Source organism: Balearica regulorum, chromosome 1 (assembly GCF_011004875.1).
Source record: "Balearica regulorum gibbericeps isolate bBalReg1 chromosome 1, bBalReg1.pri, whole genome shotgun sequence".
NCBI lineage: Eukaryota > Metazoa > Chordata > Aves > Gruiformes > Gruidae > Balearica > Balearica regulorum.
The window spans coordinates 147748154-147765161 of NC_046184.1; the positions used below are offsets into that span (position 1 = coordinate 147748154).

The window sequence follows — 17008 nt, forward strand, 5'->3', positions numbered from 1 at the left end:
ACTGATGTTAGAATAAATCTTCAGAAACCAGTTTTCACCTTCACTTAGCAGCTACACAGTAACTTGCTTTAACGCATGGTATGCTTAAATCCCAAGTTTTAATTATACTGGAGTCAATAAGCCAAGCAAAATAACATTTGGGTTAGAAAAGTGGCTTTTTGTTTCCAAAATTATTTTAAGACTTCTAATGACGTATCTTGACCAAGATATTCACAACATTTTCAAACTTTGCATAGTTTTATATTTTTTTGTTTTCAATGGCCATTTTAAAAGGAGGAGAATCAAGGAGCAGTGGCATAACCTTCTAACACTACACAATTTAATTTAGGAAGCATCTAGATGACAAGCCCAATGGCAAAATCTATTAAGAGTTTGTGGTACATATTTCTGGGAAACATCACATTCAGCCTAAAAAAAATGCTCTTAAAACCACTTATAAAGCATTTGAACTTCTTTTAGCATGAACTATCTGCCCTGATTTTTGGCTGGGATTAAGTTAATTTTCACAAGAAGCTGGGAGGGGACACAGCCAGGACAGCTGACCCAAACTTGCCAAAGCAATAGTCCATACCATATGGCATCATGCTTAGTATATAAAGAGGGCTGGCCAGGGAGGAGGGGTCACAGCTGGGGGACAAGCTGGGCATTGGGGCTCGGGTGGTGAGCAAATTGCATTGTGTATTAGCTGCTTTGTATAGTCTTTTGTAAGTGGTGGTGGTGTTATTTTCCTCTCCCTTTGTTGTCCTAGAAACTGTCCTTATCCCAACCCATGAGTTTTATCTTTTTCTTCCGATTCTTGTCCCCATCCCACCAGGGGAGGAGTGAGCAAGCAGCAGCTGCTGACTGGGGCTAAACCACAATGGTCCTTTTTGGTGCCCAACAGGTGGCACGAAGGGTTGAGATGACGACAGGTCTGACCAGAGCATATTAAAACAAAGTCATTATATACATTTATTATATTATTTAAACAGTCACTGGTCACAATGGTGTTTTGTTTGTTCACATGGCTGTGGTACGTAAATCCTTACTCGCTCTATGTAATCCCTGCAGCACTGTTTATCACCTCTGGGAGAGGGGTCAGGATTCTCATTTTGCTGTACCATGTGACATCAACTTATAAGAACATCACTGGTCATGAGCTCTAAGCTGGTATTTGTATATGGCATTGCTCTCATGCCCATAGCTCAGATGGCACCTCTTGGAATTCATTAATAATTACACCCCATCTACAGGGAAGATGGAGGATAATTTCTCCCACTCTTTTACCTCCCCTTTTTCCTTCAGGCTGGTTACAGCAGCTTTTGAGGATTTTGAATACCCTTGGGACATTCAAGCCAGTATGCTCCTATTGCTATGTCTCCTGAATGTGTTCCAGGCCTTGTTTAGGGTTACAAAAACTTGTTTTAAGAATACCACCCAGGAATCTGCCCCGAGGCTGCACAATCATGGGTGGCATGGCATGTGGGAGAATATAGGCAGGTATCTAGAGAACTTCTCACTCCAATGGTTTGGAACTTCACTCTTGAACAACTACAAGACCCTGATAAAATGGTAGGATGTTTGAAAGGAAAATGCTGAAGCTATTCCAAAGAGGCATAACTTACTGCACTGTGCTGGGCCCTGGCCAGTATCTACCAAACACTGCTCGATAGTAGGCAGCGCCCTCAGAGGAAAGAGGGAAAACAGACCAACAGGCACTGTGGCTGAACAAAAAACCAAAACACCCACAAAACACCCCACCCACCCATGCCCATATCAGTCATCCCTACACAGAAGAACTAGACAAAAAAAATCAGATCGCTTAGTAAGCGATGACAATAAACCTGGACCACAAGAAGAACAGGAGGAAGAGGCAGAATCAGAGGTAATCACCTGGTCCCTGTCCCCGAGTGAGCTGCACGATATCAGAAAATATTTCAGCCACCATCCAGGTGAGCACATCATTACCTGGCTGCTCCGATGCTGGGATAATGGGGTCAGTAGCCTGGAATTAGAGGGAAGGGAGGCCAAGCAGTTGGAATCCCTGTCTAGGAAAGGGGGCATTGACAAGGTAATTGGTAAGAAGACACAAGCCCTCAACCTCTGGAGGCAACTCTTATCAGGCATGAGGGAAAGGTATCCCTTCAGTGAAGATGTTGCGTGCCATCGAGGCAAGTGGACCACCATAGAGAGAGGTGTTGAGTACCTTAGGGAATTAGCAGTGCGGGAGATGGTTTATATGACCTGGAAAACACGCAGTTACCCACAGATCCTGATGAAGTCCAATGTACCCAACCCATGTGGCAGAAGTTTGTACAGAGCCCACCATCGTCATACACCAACGCATTGGCAGTAATGGACTGGAAAGGTGAAGAGGCATCAACAGTGGATGAAGTAGCTGGCTGACTCGGGCAATACAAAGAAAGTGTCTCTTCCTCCCTTATCTCAGCTATGGAGAAACTGTCCCAGAAGGTCCAGCAACTTGAAGAGAATATGTCCTACTCCCCACCTGTACAGACCAGTATCTCAGCTATTAGGAGTAAGCATTCCTCTGCTCAAGAGATGATATAGAGGGTACACACCACAAGGCACACTGTGCTTTTTCCTGCGTGACCTCAGAGAGGACACGAGGAAGTGGGATGGAAAACCTACCTCAACCTTAGAGGCACAAATACATGAGTTGCAAGGAAAAACAATCACAAAAGGGGATTCTTCTAAGAAAAATGCCACTTCAGTTTCCAGTGGGTAGCCCCCCAGACCTAGTGGAAGGCCTGATCATACTTCTGATCCTCTTGAAGGGACTTCTAAGTCATTTTTACAAGAAGTGAATAATGAATATGATGACCAGGACAAGAGGGGCCCTGCCTCCAGCCAGGTGGAGCAGAGGGACAACCACGTTTATTGGACTGTGTGGATCTGATGGCCTGGCACATCAGACCCACAGGAGTATAAGGCTCTAGTGGACACCAGTGCACAGTGTACCCTTATGATATCCAGCTATGAAGGGACAGAGCTCATCTGTATTTCTGGAGTGACAGGGGGATGCCAACAGCTAACTGTACTGGAGACTGAAGTGAGTCTAACTGGGAATGAGTGGCAGAAGCACCCCATTGTGACCAGCCCAGAGGCTCCCTGCATCCTTGGCATAGACTGCCTCCAGAGAAGGTATTTCAAGGACCCAAAAGGGTACTGGCGGGCTTTTGGCGTAGCTGCCTTGGAGCCAGAGGAAATGAAACAGCTGTCTACCTTGCCTGGTCTCTCGGGGGACCCTTCCCTTGTGAGGTTGCTAAGGGTCAAAGAATTACAGGTGCCAATCACTACCACAACAGTGCACTGACAGCAACATCACACCAACTGAGACTCCCTGGTTCCCGTCCATAAGCTGACTTGTCAACTGGAGAGCCGGGGAGTGATCACTAGAACTCACTCACCTTTTAACAGTCCCATATGGCCAGTGCAGAAGTCCAATGGAGAGTGGAGGCTGACAGTAGACTGTCCTGGCCTGAATGAAGTCACATCACCAATGAGTGCTGCCATGTCAGACACACCAAAACTTCAATATGAACTGGAGTCAAAGGCAGCCAAGTGGTACGCCACAATTGATATCGCTAATGTGTTTTTCTCAATCCCTTTGGTGGGAGAGTGCAGACCACAGTTTGCTTTCACTTGGAGGGGCTTCCAGCACCCTGGAATCGACTGCCCCAGGGGTGGAAATACAGCTCCGCCATTTGCCATGGACTGATCCAGACTGCACTGGAATGGGGTGATGCTGCAATACATTGACAACATCATCATATGGGGCAATACAACAGAAGTTTCTGAGAAAGGGAAGAAAATAGTTCAAATTATTCTGAAAGCCAGTTTCACCATAAAGCCTACCTGGGCTGCTGATACTGCTGCCCAGCTAGAGAAGCTGGTTGTAAAAGTACATCATGTAGATGCCCATGTACCCAAGAGTTGAGCCACTGAGGAACTTCAAGAGAACTAGCAGGTGGATCAGGCTGCTAAGACTGAATGGGCTCAGGTGAATCTGGACCAGCAACATAAGGGTGAATTATTTATAGCTTGGTGGGCCCATGACACCTCAGGCCATCAAGGAAGAGATGCAACATATAGATGGGCTTGTGATCAAGGGGTGGACTTGACCATGGACACTATTGCACAGGTGATCCATGAATGTGAAACGTGCTGCAATCAAGCAAGCCAAGCGGTTAAAGTCTTCCTGGTATGGAGGACAATGGCTGAAATAGAAATATGGGGAGGCCTAGCAGACTGATTACATCACACTCCCACAAACCCACCAAGGCAAGCACTATGTGCTTACAATGGTCGAAACAACCACTGAATGGCTGGAAACACATCCTGTGCCCCATGCCACTGGCCAGAACAATATGCTGGGCCTTGAAAAGTAAGTCCTGTAGTGACATGGCACCCCAGAAAGAACTGAGTCAGAAAACAAGACTCATTTCCAAAATACCCTCATAGACACCTGGGCCAAAGAGTCACCTGGGCATTGAGTGGGTGTATCACATCCCCTGTCATGCACCAGTCTCTGGGAAAATCAAATGATACTATGGGCTGCTAAAGACTACACTGAGAGCAACGGGTGGTGGGACCTTCAAACATCGGGATACACATTTAGCTAAGGCCACCTGGTCAGTCAACACTAGGGGGTCTGCCAAGCAAGCTGGCTCTGCCCAGTCAAAACTTCCATGCACTGTAGAAGGGGATAAAGTCCCTGTACTGCACATGAAAAATATGTAGGGGAAGACAGTCTGGGTTATCCCCGCTTCAGGCAAAGGCAAACCTATCCATGGGATTGCTTTTGCTCAAGGACCTGGCTGCACTTGGTGGGTGATGCACAAGGACGGGGAAGTCTGATGCGTACTTGATTTGATTTAGGGTGAGAAGGGGATTTGATCTTAGGTGAGAATAGCCAATAAATTATATTATATTAATTGCTAAATATCCCTGCCATTTTATGTCATCACTACTACAATTGCTATAGGCTGAATCAATGGTATTGAAGTAAAAATCACCCAAATTAATGAAGGATTAACTTTATGAAACCCAGCAAAGTGCAGCGATGATGGAACTTGAACTGGCTTCAGCAACTGGCACCCAGCACTTCCTCAAGATGAACATCTTCAACGCACAGACTTCGGGCACGGACCATGCCAGACACACCAGCCACAAGTTCCAAATGCAGCATGCAACAATCCAACAGCGCACACCATCTCTCCTGCCCTGAAAGACTGTTATGACAGATGGAGCCCAAAGTTGTGGACTAACTCAACTCAAGAGACATTTTAGAGGGACAGCCTACAGACTAAGGGAATGATATCTCTGTATCTATCTATACGTATCAAAAACAGGAAGAGTGGTGGTGATTAATTGTAAAGTGTAGGATCTGGGCATGACGTAGATGGCATAGAATAAGGGGTGGATAATATCCTCGTTTTCAGCTGGGATAGAGTTAGCTTTCATAAGAAGCTGGGAGGGGACACAGCCAGGACAGCTGACCCCAACTAGCCAAAGGGATATTCCATACCATATGACTTTATGCTCAGTATATAAAGGGAGCTGGCCAGGGACAAGGGGTCACTGCTGCAGGACAAACTAAGCATTGGGCTCCAGGTAGTGAACAAATTACATTGTGTATCACCCACTTTGTATAATCTTTTATAAGTATTGTTGGTTTTATTTTCCTTGTCCTTTGCTGTCCCAGTAAACTGTCCTTATCCCAACCCATGAGTTTTACCTTTTTCTTCCAATTCTCCTCCTTATCCCACCAGGGATGGGGGCAGGGGGATAACAAGTGAGCAAGTGGCCACGTGCTAGCTGGGTCTAAACCACAACACTACACTAAAGCCAAGATAACAGGAAGAAGCAGCTTTCTTCATCAAACAACTGTTACAACAACAAAAACACACCCTTTTTTCTATAAATACTTCTCAAAAGTTCTGTTTTCTTGAAAGTATTCTCAGAATGTAAGTTCTAAGACTTAAAGCTTAGTAAAAAAGACTCTAGGGAACCAACATTTCAAGTAGACTACAAGTTTAACCAATAGAGAAGTCCCATGTGTTATCCTCAATTACCAAAAAGATAAATTATTTTCCTAGAAGAATCCTGCAAGTCATAATCAGAGTTCAGACTCCTGAAGACAAAAATTCCCTTCCTTCCTCCCCCAAAGCCAGAATCTACAGGTTCAAACAGAAGGCAGGGGACGTTCACATGATAAGCAGTCTTTTGAAACTGTTTTTTTTTTTGTTCTGAACTAAGGATTAAAAGACCCACAGAGAACTGCTTGCAAAGAAAAACAAGTACAACTTTCTTTTTCACTCTTAGTAGAGAACTGTGGTAGAACTGCTGATGACCTTGGAAGGAACCTAACATATCTGCAAGAGCTGAAAAGCACAAGAAAGTGCCATCCAAAGATATTTTGAAAACTCAGCTGGACTACAACCTCAACAACTCCATGTAAGTTGCTCTCCTGAGTGTGGAGGTTTAAACCAGATAGCCTCCAGAGGTCCCTTCCAACCCAAATTATTCTATGAGGAAGTACTTCCCTCAGGGAAAAAAAAAGAAAGCTCACTTTTTTTTTTTTAACCTTTCAAAGAAAAACAAGGATTTGGAAGGGGCTAATTAAGGAGCAAAATTATTCCTTCCTGACCTTCCCAGTACTCCCACCGGTCTCAGTGCTTCAGATAGTCCAAGAGCTGAATCTCACCACACATGCTCCTTCTATTCTGGTGCCATTCTGGTCTCCACTCTACAGTGGAGTAGTACGACTACAAGTATCAAAAGAAGTTTTCATAAAGCTTTAGAACCAAAATTTTAGCCCTAATTACTTGTGGGTCTTAAGAAAAAAAAAATTACCATGGTCCCTCTACATTAGAAAAAAAAATCTAATTAGGGAAATTAGTACTTTCAGAATGAAAATTACCAAAAAATGAAAATAATTTCTCATGTCAAAAGGAAGTTAAGTTTAAGTGAGGTGACAAATTACACAAGAAGCTGCCTTTACTCAGTGGTTCACAAGTGGCTACATGTATTTTTCACAACTTCATACAGGCATCTAATAATTACAACTAGCCAAACCTGCAATGCCAATTCACACACTTATTAGCCTCACTAACCATTACTGAGTAGCATTCACAGATACTAAAGCAGCAAAAAGGCACAGATCTTCAAGAATGCTTCAATAAGCAAGCAAAGTTAGGCAACAGATTTGACATGAGAAGATGGTAAATAATCTAAAGCATCATCATCTCCAATTACCTGGTTTCCAAACTGTGATCCTGTGTACAGGAAACGTTGTATATAGTAAAATATAAGCCAAGCAAGTGATATAATCATCATGGTGATGAAGGCGATGGCTACAAACACAACCGACTGACCACTAATATATTCCTGAACATGTCGTGTGCCAACAACAATAGTCATTTTTACTGGAATCCCTCTTCGTACTGGCTCCAATATCTCTATTCCTTTTGGATAGCCAACCATTATCACCACTGTATTTCCTGTTCCTGTTGGAGGGGGAAAAAGAAAAAAAAAAGTCAGTCATCACAGTGAAAATTTCAGCATTCTGGCTTGATGTTAGTTTGGGCCTCTTCAGTTAAGAGCAGTGAGCAAAGTTACAGCAAAACCTCTGAGGTTTTCTCAGGAACAGCAGACTTGATATCAAGTTTACTAGTAAAGAACCCTTTATTTACTTTATGAAACTCACAATAAAGTTCAACAGATGCATCTTTACTGTTCAAGATCCTATGCTACTCATTCCACATAGTGAGGTGGGATGTGGATGCCATGCAAAAAAACCAGGCAAGTTATACATATCTCATCCTGCTGAAGTTCTACTATGCAACTCAGGAACAGCTGGTCTTTTATTTGTCAGTGTGGAAATTTTAGCTGCTGCTGGAGACAGTATGTGAATACCACAAAGAGAGACACATTCAATTAAGTCTGAATCTGAATCCATAGCACAATTACACTGGATACATGAATAAAAAGAGAAAAAATATTCAGATATTTAATATTAAACATTGAAACACTTAAAGATTCTTCAATACTAAATATTCAAAATGTAATGAAACTTCATGACAAGGACTTGTCAAGAAATACTTTGAGACTCTTTTGGAAGCATTGGGAATCAAAGGATTTTCCTATTATATTAAAACTTGAAAGCACTCAATCCATATGAAACAGCATCTATTTACAAACAAACAAAAAACACCACCAAAAAAAACCTTTAACCACCATACTGCCACCAAAACCAGTAAGATACTGTCAAGACCAACTAGCAGAAACCAAAGATCCTCTGTGACTAGAGTCTTACTCCATTTTGTCTGGAAGCATCTCCAGTATTGTCTCAGAAACATCTAACCTAAGTATTACAAAATAAATTACAAACAAATGTAGTTTAAAATGTCTCCTTTTCACTGGTCTATGCTATTTTTATTTGAATAGTTCTTTGTGTGTACCAACACTGCTATACACCCTTGATAAGTTATGGCTTTATAGCTTACTTTGCACTCCTACCTCTGAGAAAAAGTGAAACTAAGCTTGATTCAGAGAGATAGCAGAGGAAGAAGAAAGGAGGGGGTTTTCCTAACCAAAAAGCTAAAGCTGTAATGTCACAGCTACCTTTTTAGATTCACATTGTTACCTACCTGCAACAAGACCTTCCACTGAAGACTTAAAGCCTTTTTTCCCCCTCCCGGCTGTGTTAGATTCACTGCTGAGAAGCTATGTCAAAAAAAACGGTTGCCTCATTTATAACATTACATCAAGCAAGGATTTTCAAAACTCAAAGCAGCATTCCAGACTCACCCACCTCTCTGCCTACTAAGACAAAGAGTTATTTGCCTGAAATATTTAGAAGTCCTTTAGTTGAGATGGTTCTGGCTGTGACACCCCATCAACCTGGTCACTCTGCTACCATGCCAAGGGGAATTTGCAGAAGTTTCACTTCTGTACACAGCAGCTCCTGCTTCTGTAAGCTGTAGACAGTCTGCTATGGATGAAATATTAAAAGTTCCAGTTACTAGTTGAATAATCTTTCCATCTCAATGCCAGTTACCCTTTTTCAGCTTCACCTTACGCAACCATCCCACTTCTGGTCATCTACTGTAAGAACCATTATACCTGTTCTGGCAGATCCAGGCCCAGCAAGAAAGCAGATTTTCCAAACAGGGTTACACTTCTGGAAGTTTTGAGGATGGTGCGGAGAGACAAAAAAAAGATGCTACTGGGAAAAGGCCCTACTTGTGCCTCCCCTCAGGCACCCACTTGGCTCGCCAGCAGCACCCACCCAAGCTCCCAGCATGTGTTGCCTTGCCTGGTGGGTGCGTTAGGAGACACAAAGCAGTGCAGCTGAAGACCAAGACAAATTCACAAGCAACTAGGCTCTGCTAATTACTTCTAGTCACCACCAACATGCTGATCCACATGATACCACAAGTCCTAGCATACTAAAAACTGGTTAATTAATATTATTTTTCCTCTCTGAACCAGCACTTCAGGAAGAAATTCTTTACTATGAGGATGGTGAGGCACTGGATCACGTTGCGCAGAGAAGCTGTGCATGTCCCCTCTGGAAGCGTTCAAGGCCAGCTTGGATGGGGCCTTGGACAACCTGGTCTAGTGGAAGGTATCCCTGCCCATGGCAGGGGGGTTGGAACTAGATGATCTTTAAGGTCCCTTCCAACCCAAACCATTCTGTGATTCTATGAAAGCATTACCAGACTTATGAATCTCATAAAGAGAGTGTGTGAAACACCCCCTGCTTTCTGACCCTGTACAACCCACACAGGAAGTTAACAAGAAAAGAACATATAAACATAGAAATTTATCTCACATTGCTGAGAACTGTTATCCACACACCTAAATCAGAAGATCAGGTCCAATGCCCTTAATCAACTGTAAGAGTCACAAATAACAGGAGGGGTGCCTAAGGATGGCAAGTGAACAGTACAGGAAAGATTTATGTGGTTTCATTCAGGCTTGGGGAAGAAAAGAAAGTTTCGAGATTAGAGGCAGCCTAGATTTTTCAATCAATAAATGTTTCCTCCTCAATCCTGAAATCCTGAGTCAATTTAATCCTGCTATCTAGCTCTCTGCATGGTTTCTTACAAAGAGGTATTTAAAAACCTCAAAACAATCAGTAATGCCTTTCTCTGTTGTGTCACTAGCATGGTCCAACTATCAGCCAGTTACTTCCTTGAAATGGAAGTCAGGACACTTCTGTGCAATGGCTGCTAGACACTGTGACACCTTCTAGTTTCAGAACTAACACAAGAATACCATACATTTTTAAATAAATGCCCATTAAAAGCATTTTAACAGTTTTAAAGACTTGGTGATGAAGCTGCCATTAAAAATACATGCAACTAAACACAATGGTCTTGAAGGCCACAAGACAGAAGGAAGGGAAGAAAAAAAAATAATTGTGATCCACTATTACAAAAGGAACAAGAGCAGTCTCAGAGAAGCAATTGTCCTGAGCAGCCTGTAAGACTAAAGGCTTTAACTCATTCCTCACTAATTTTAGACTTCTGTTCTGAAACACATTATTCAAAGACTGAAAATGCTGTTGAGTCATTCCATCAGCTTTTTCAACTGCAACACAACTCAGGAGACCTCAAATCACATTTATAAAAAGAACTCCAAGTATTACATACACCTATCTACTAAGAGTACATTTTGTTGGCTTTACCTTTCTATCACTTCCTAATTTTGCAATAAATAACCACATTTTTACTCTGCTAGAGTAAAATTGTTTTCTAGGTTGAGAATCATAGAATCATTTAGGTTGGAAAATACCTTTAAGATCAAGTCCAACTGTAAACCTAACACTGCCAAATGTATCACTAAACCATGTCCCTAAGCACCACATCTACACATTTTAAATACCTCCAGGGATGGTGACTCCACTACTTCCCTGGGCAGCCTGTTCCAATGCTTGATAACCCTTTCGGTGAAGAAATTTTTCCTAATATCCAACCTAAACCTCCCCTGGCACAACTTGAGGCCATTTCCTCTCATCCTGTCACTTGTTACTTGGGAGAAGAGACCCACACCCACCTGGCTACAACCTCCTTTCAAGAAGTTGTGGAGAGCGATAAGGTCTCCCCTCAGCCTCCTTTCCTCCAGGATAAACCACCCCAGTTCCCTCAGATGCTCCTCATAAGACTTGTGCTCTAGATCCTTCCCCAGCTTTGCTGCCCTTCTCTGGACACACTCCAGCACCTCAGTGTCCTTCTTGCAGTGAGGAGACCAAAACTGAACACAGCACTCAAAGTGTGGCCTCACTAGTGCCGAGTACAGGGGAACAATCACTGTCCTCATCCTCCTGGCCACACCATTTCTGATACAAGCCAGGATGCTGTTGGCCTTCTTGGCCACCTGGGCACACTGCTGGCTCATATTCAACCGGCTGTCGACCAGCAACCCCAGATCCTTTTCCGCCAGGCAGCTTTCCAGCAACTCCTCCCCAAGCCTGTAGCATTGCATGGGGTTGTTGTGACCCAAGTGCAGGACCTGGCACTGAGCCTTGTTGAACCTCATACAGTTGGCCTCAGCCCATCGATCCAGCCTGTCCAGACCCCTCTGTAGAGCCTTCCTACCCTCAAGCAGATCAACACTCCCACACAACTTGGTGTCATCTGCAAAGTGACTGAGGGTGCACTCGATCCCTTCCTCCAGATCATTGATAAAGACATTAAAGAGAACTGGCCCCAGTACTGAGCCCTGGGGAACACCACTTGTGACCGGCCACCAACTGGATCTAACTCCATTCACCACAACTCTTTGGGCCCAGCCATCCAGCCACTTTTTTTACCCAGCAAAGCGTACGCCTGTCCAAGCCATGAGCAGGCAGTTTCTCCAGGACAATGCTGTGGGAAATGGTGTCAAAGGCTTTACGAAAGTCTTGGTAGACAACATCAACAGCCTTTCCCTCATCCACTACTCAGGTCACCTTGTCATAGAAGGAGATCAGGTTAGTCAAGCAGGACCTGCCTTTCATAAACCCATGCTGACTGGGCCTGATCACCTGGTTATTCTGTACGTGACATGATGGCACTCAATATGATCTGCTCCATAACCTTCCCCTACACTGAGGTCAGATGGACAGGCCTGTAGTTCCCTGGATACTCCTTCTGGCCCCTCTTGTGGATGGGCATCACATTGGCCAACCTCCAGCCAACTGGGATCTTCCTGGTTAGCCAGGACTGCTGATAAATGACGGAAAGTGGATTGGTGAGCACTTCCGCCAGCTCCCTCAGTACCCTTGGGTGGATCCCATCTGGCCCCGTAGACTTGTGTGTGTCTAAGTGGTGTAGCAGGTCGCTAACCATTTTCCCTTGGATTACAGGGGCTTCATTCTACTCCTCGTCCCTGTCTTCCAGCTCAGGGGGCTGGGTACCCAGAGGACAACTGGTCTTACTGCTAAAGAGGCAAAGAGGGAATTACACGCCTCAGCCTTTTCCTTGTCCTTTGTCACTATGTTTCCCCGCACATCCAATAAAGGATGTTTTTTTTCACTAGCCGTCTTTGTTGCTAATCTATTTATAGAAGCATTTTTATTGTCTTTTATAGCAGTAGCCAGATTATGTTCTAGCGGGGCTTTGGCCCTTCTGATTTTCTCCCTGCAGAGTCCTCCTGAGTTGCCTGCCCCTTCTTCCAAAGGCCATAAACTCTCCTTTTTCTCCCTGAGTTCCAGCCAAAGCTCTCTGTTCAGCCAGGCCAGTTGTCTTCCCCGCCAGCCCATCTTTCAGCACATGGCGACAGCCTGCTCTTGTGCCTTTAAGATTTCCTTCTTGAAGAATGTCCAGCCTTTCTGGACTCCTCTGCCCCTCAGGACTGCCTCCCAAGGGACTCTGCCAACTAGTCTCCTACACAGGCCAATGTCTGCCCTCCAAAAGTCCAAGGTAGCAGTTCTGCCAAACTGCTACCCCTCTTTACTTCAAGTAGTATGCTTCAGTGGAATCAGATTTGACATCTGGTACGTGGGGGTTTTTTTGCTTTGGTTGTTTTTTGGTTTTGTTTTTTTTTTTTTTTAACATTCCCATCCAATTAAAGCAGTGAGAGCTGGCAGATCCTTAGGATACCTGGAAATGAGGGCAAATATGGAACTCTGAAGATGAAGGTATGTTTCCTGCCAGTGTGCCAAGGTCAGTTTTACTGCTAGTATTGCTAGTCTTCTCTTGCAAAAGGAAAACAGCACTCTCCTGATGAGGCAAAAGCAGTACAGATACAGATCTTGATTCCAGGCATCTCAAATTATTCATATTTATTCCCATTCATGCCCACAGACAATAAAGATAATTTTCTATCATCTGGAAAACAACTGCAGACATATTCTATTTTTTGTCCTCATGAGAAACACCAGAAAGCTCCCACAGTGGGCAACTTGGTAAAAATGTTTGAGGTCAGTCCTGAGATCTATTTAAGCACAGGCACCCTACTAACATTACCACAATTAACACTGAATATTCTCTTTAGCTCCTGGTCCAAACAAATGGATCTGATCTTTACCAAACACTTAACAGTACTCCTATGACAAGCTTTGTCTCAACCATCTGCCCCAACCTCATCTCACCAAATCCCTGGTCCGTGTTGTGTTTTCATCTGCCTCAAGAAGGAGGATGCATAACCAGAAGAGTCAAGTAGTCGAGCAGTCAACACTGGTATGCACTCCTCTTTCCACATTCATTTCCAACATGCATCCACTCATATATAAAATAGGTATAATAATTCTGAAGTTACTCCTGCTTCTTCAGAACAACATAGTAGCTCAACATCATACAGTCACTGAGTTAAACAAGAATTACAGTAGTACAGTATCAGAAGCTTTCGGTAGAAAGCATCAGTAATACACAAGTTACACACCACTTGAGAATCCTGAGTAGTGCTGTGTCCTGGTTTTGGCTGGGATAGAGTTAGTTTTCTTCCTAGCAGCTGGTATAGTGCTGTGATTTGGATTTAGGATGAGAATGATGTTGGTAACACACTCCATGTTTTCGGTTGTTGCCAAGCAGTCAAGGACTTTTCAGTTTCTCATACTGCCCTGCCAAGGAGAAGGTGGGGGGCACCCAAGAAGCTGGGAGGGGACATGGCCAGGACAGCTGACCCAAACTGGCCACAGGGATATTCATACCATATGGCATCATGCTCAGTATATAACTGGGGGAGTTGGCTGGGAGGCTCAGGAACTAGCTGAGCATCGGTTCCAGGTGGTGAGCAATTGTGCTGTGCATCACTTGTTTCGTATATTCTTTTATCATCATCATCATCCTCTTCTTTTTGTGTCCTATTAAACTGTCTTTATCTCAACCCATGAGTTTTACCTTTTTCTTTTTGATTCTCTCCCCCATACCACTGGGAGGACAGTGACTGAATGGTTGTGTGGTTGCTTTAGCTGCCTGCAGGGTTAAACCATGACATGCTGAAAGCAATGTAGCAAAGGGTTGAAGTACGTCCCAAATTAACCCAAACTCTGCTGCTTTGGAGCTAGCACGAGCTTTTAAAATCATGAGTACAAATTCGTTTGCATCTGTGTTGCTCAATATACTTGCATAAAAGCTCCGCCAAATCAAAGACCATTTGCTTTACGTAGCAAAAGTCACATATTCAAGCTAAGTCCCAAGCTTCCCTTAAACCCACAAGCCATGCACCAAAGCTCCACTTCAGATCTATCTTCAAATGACCATGGCCAGTCCCTCTTCCTCCACAGCACTGCATGGTTGTCAAGCACAATCATATGTTATTCCATAGTCTTCAATTTATCAAACTTATGTTCTGATAAGGATCACCAAATTCTAGCTTGAGAGGGGATTTAGAGATAGCTGGATGCCCAGCATGAAGTATAACAGAAAAATACAGGATGAGAAGACCCTTTTCTCTTTCCACTGCAATATACCTCTGCCTCCCCCTAATTTCTCAACCAGCACTGAGCCTCTAACTCTCCTTAGTCTGCTCTCCACACCTTGCTTCTCCAGACTCCTCTCCAACTCACTACCAGCTAATATTTACGTACAAAATTTATTTTGGTTTTGGAAAGGAATTTGAAGCCTCTGTATTATATTAAGTTCACCACCACCACCAAAAACGCACAGAATTAAGACTGCTTGCAAAGCCTATATTCCTGTAAAACTGAAGTTTGAGTTTATAGTACTCAGATTCAACAGCTGAAGTCATTGAGTCATTTGGGTAAAATGAGTATCTTCCACTGGGAAAAAACCTCCTCAGCCACATGTGAAGTTGTTTCATTATTACTTCCCTCAAAGAGAGAAGTCATCCAGCATTTTCAACAACATAAGTCAGAATGAGAGCAAAGGCCTGAAAAACATGAGACACATCAGTAGAGTCATATTTGAAGAACCTTCTTTTAGGAGATACATAGTCAAACTCTGGGCCCTGCTGCTCCAAAACTTTAATTAAAATCCCTACTTGCTGTACTCGTGAAGCACACAGGTTATCCACGAAAAATGAACTGCAGAATATTTGGAAAATTTGTCCTTTATCAAATGCTTTGACACCAGCTAGAGCAAATGACTTCTTCGCTGATGTCTTTTTCCTCAAGTTGAAGTCTGAAATCACCAAAACCACCACCAACAAAAGCACACACACATCACACACACCAGAAAGATCAAAGGCCAGTTTTCTTTCAGGAGGATGAAAAGATGAAACTTGGAGATCAGAAAAGTTACCCATTTATCACCCTCACGTAATTCAGTTTGTGCCTCTAGCAGCCGTAACCATTGTTCCATCTCACACAGTTTTCAGTGCCCCTAACTGCAAATCCATTAAGTGGATGTTTCTTATGCATATAACTCCAGTCCTTAGTTACAGCACTGCAGATTTCCCAGAGTATTTGTTCTCAGCACTCCTCCTCCTTCAAAAAATCCAAGATTTAAAACACTAACAGTAATTCTTCCCTATACTCCCAAAGTGCAATGAAAAATATAAACATTTACACATTTGAGAGTTTTGAACATGAAACAGATTTGTTACTCCAGCAGAGATAGTGATTATATTGTGATATATTACTACATTCCTGCCCCATCCAAACCATCCTGAGGTCCAACCTGCATTTGCAAAGTCAGTATAAGTACAAATGTACTCTTGTACATATACTATACTAAAATCACACTCTCTACATACATAGAGATCTTATCAGCAACATTCTGCCAGTTTAAGGGAAAAAAAACCCCAACCAGCAATCACGTAGCGCCTCTTTTTATACCATTGACAGATGTAACTACACCAGCAAGTCCAAACCTGTGCATAAGCCCAAGAAGGTCTTCTGCAGCACAGAGATGATAGCAGAAAAAGAGAAAACCATAAAAATCTGATAAAATAAGCAAGATGAGAAAAGGAGGAAGAAATTCCACAAAAAAAGCAAATAACATTTATGAGAGGCTATGACAGGGCATGGAGAGGAACATGGGAAAATTCCCACAGGAAGGAAAAATAATTTTGTACTGATTGGCCAATACAGAGTAACAACAAGAAAAAGAAACTGACAGCTGGTAAAGAGGAAAGAATTATTACCTGAAGTACCTTAATTGTCACATAGGATCAAAATCGAAAGGTACATCTTACATAGCATCCCACCTTCACTTTCACAGTGGATTAAGAACACAAGAGATGGGCCAGGCTGATCTACCCAAGCAAGCAGCAGGCTAAAAGGAAGAGTAATCACACTTCCAACCTCCAAGTTGGTACCACTTGGGATTCCAAGAAGAGAGACCTTTTTTTCACCCAATATATTACACGTGCTATGAAGCAACAGGTCCTTAACTGAGATTTTTCAGCTCACTTTATTAAAAAAAAGTAAATTTGTTTCCTGTAGAAACAAATTACAGTTCTATTTCAATAGATTCCCTGGTCTTCCTCCTCCCTACCACCAAAAAAGTAGCCTGGGCATTAACAAACTCATTGTACCAGGACTGCGTGAAACACATCTGCAGCATTTTTTACTTAGTTTGCTTTGTCTTTATACCCCCCTCTGAAGACCTTC

General features: G+C 43.2%; 1 protein-coding gene across 2 annotated transcripts in view; it reads right to left on the reverse strand.

The window, feature by feature from the left end:
• The window catches only part of RNF149 (ring finger protein 149), a 32741-nt gene that overhangs the window by 14225 nt on the left and 1508 nt on the right, over positions 1–17008 (reverse strand). For both annotated transcript variants that reach the window (XM_075738254.1, XM_075738251.1), the window contains exon 2: positions 7261–7511. In XM_075738254.1, the coding sequence (XP_075594369.1) occupies positions 7261–7511 (251 nt within the window). The remainder of the gene's footprint in view (positions 1–7260; positions 7512–17008) is intronic.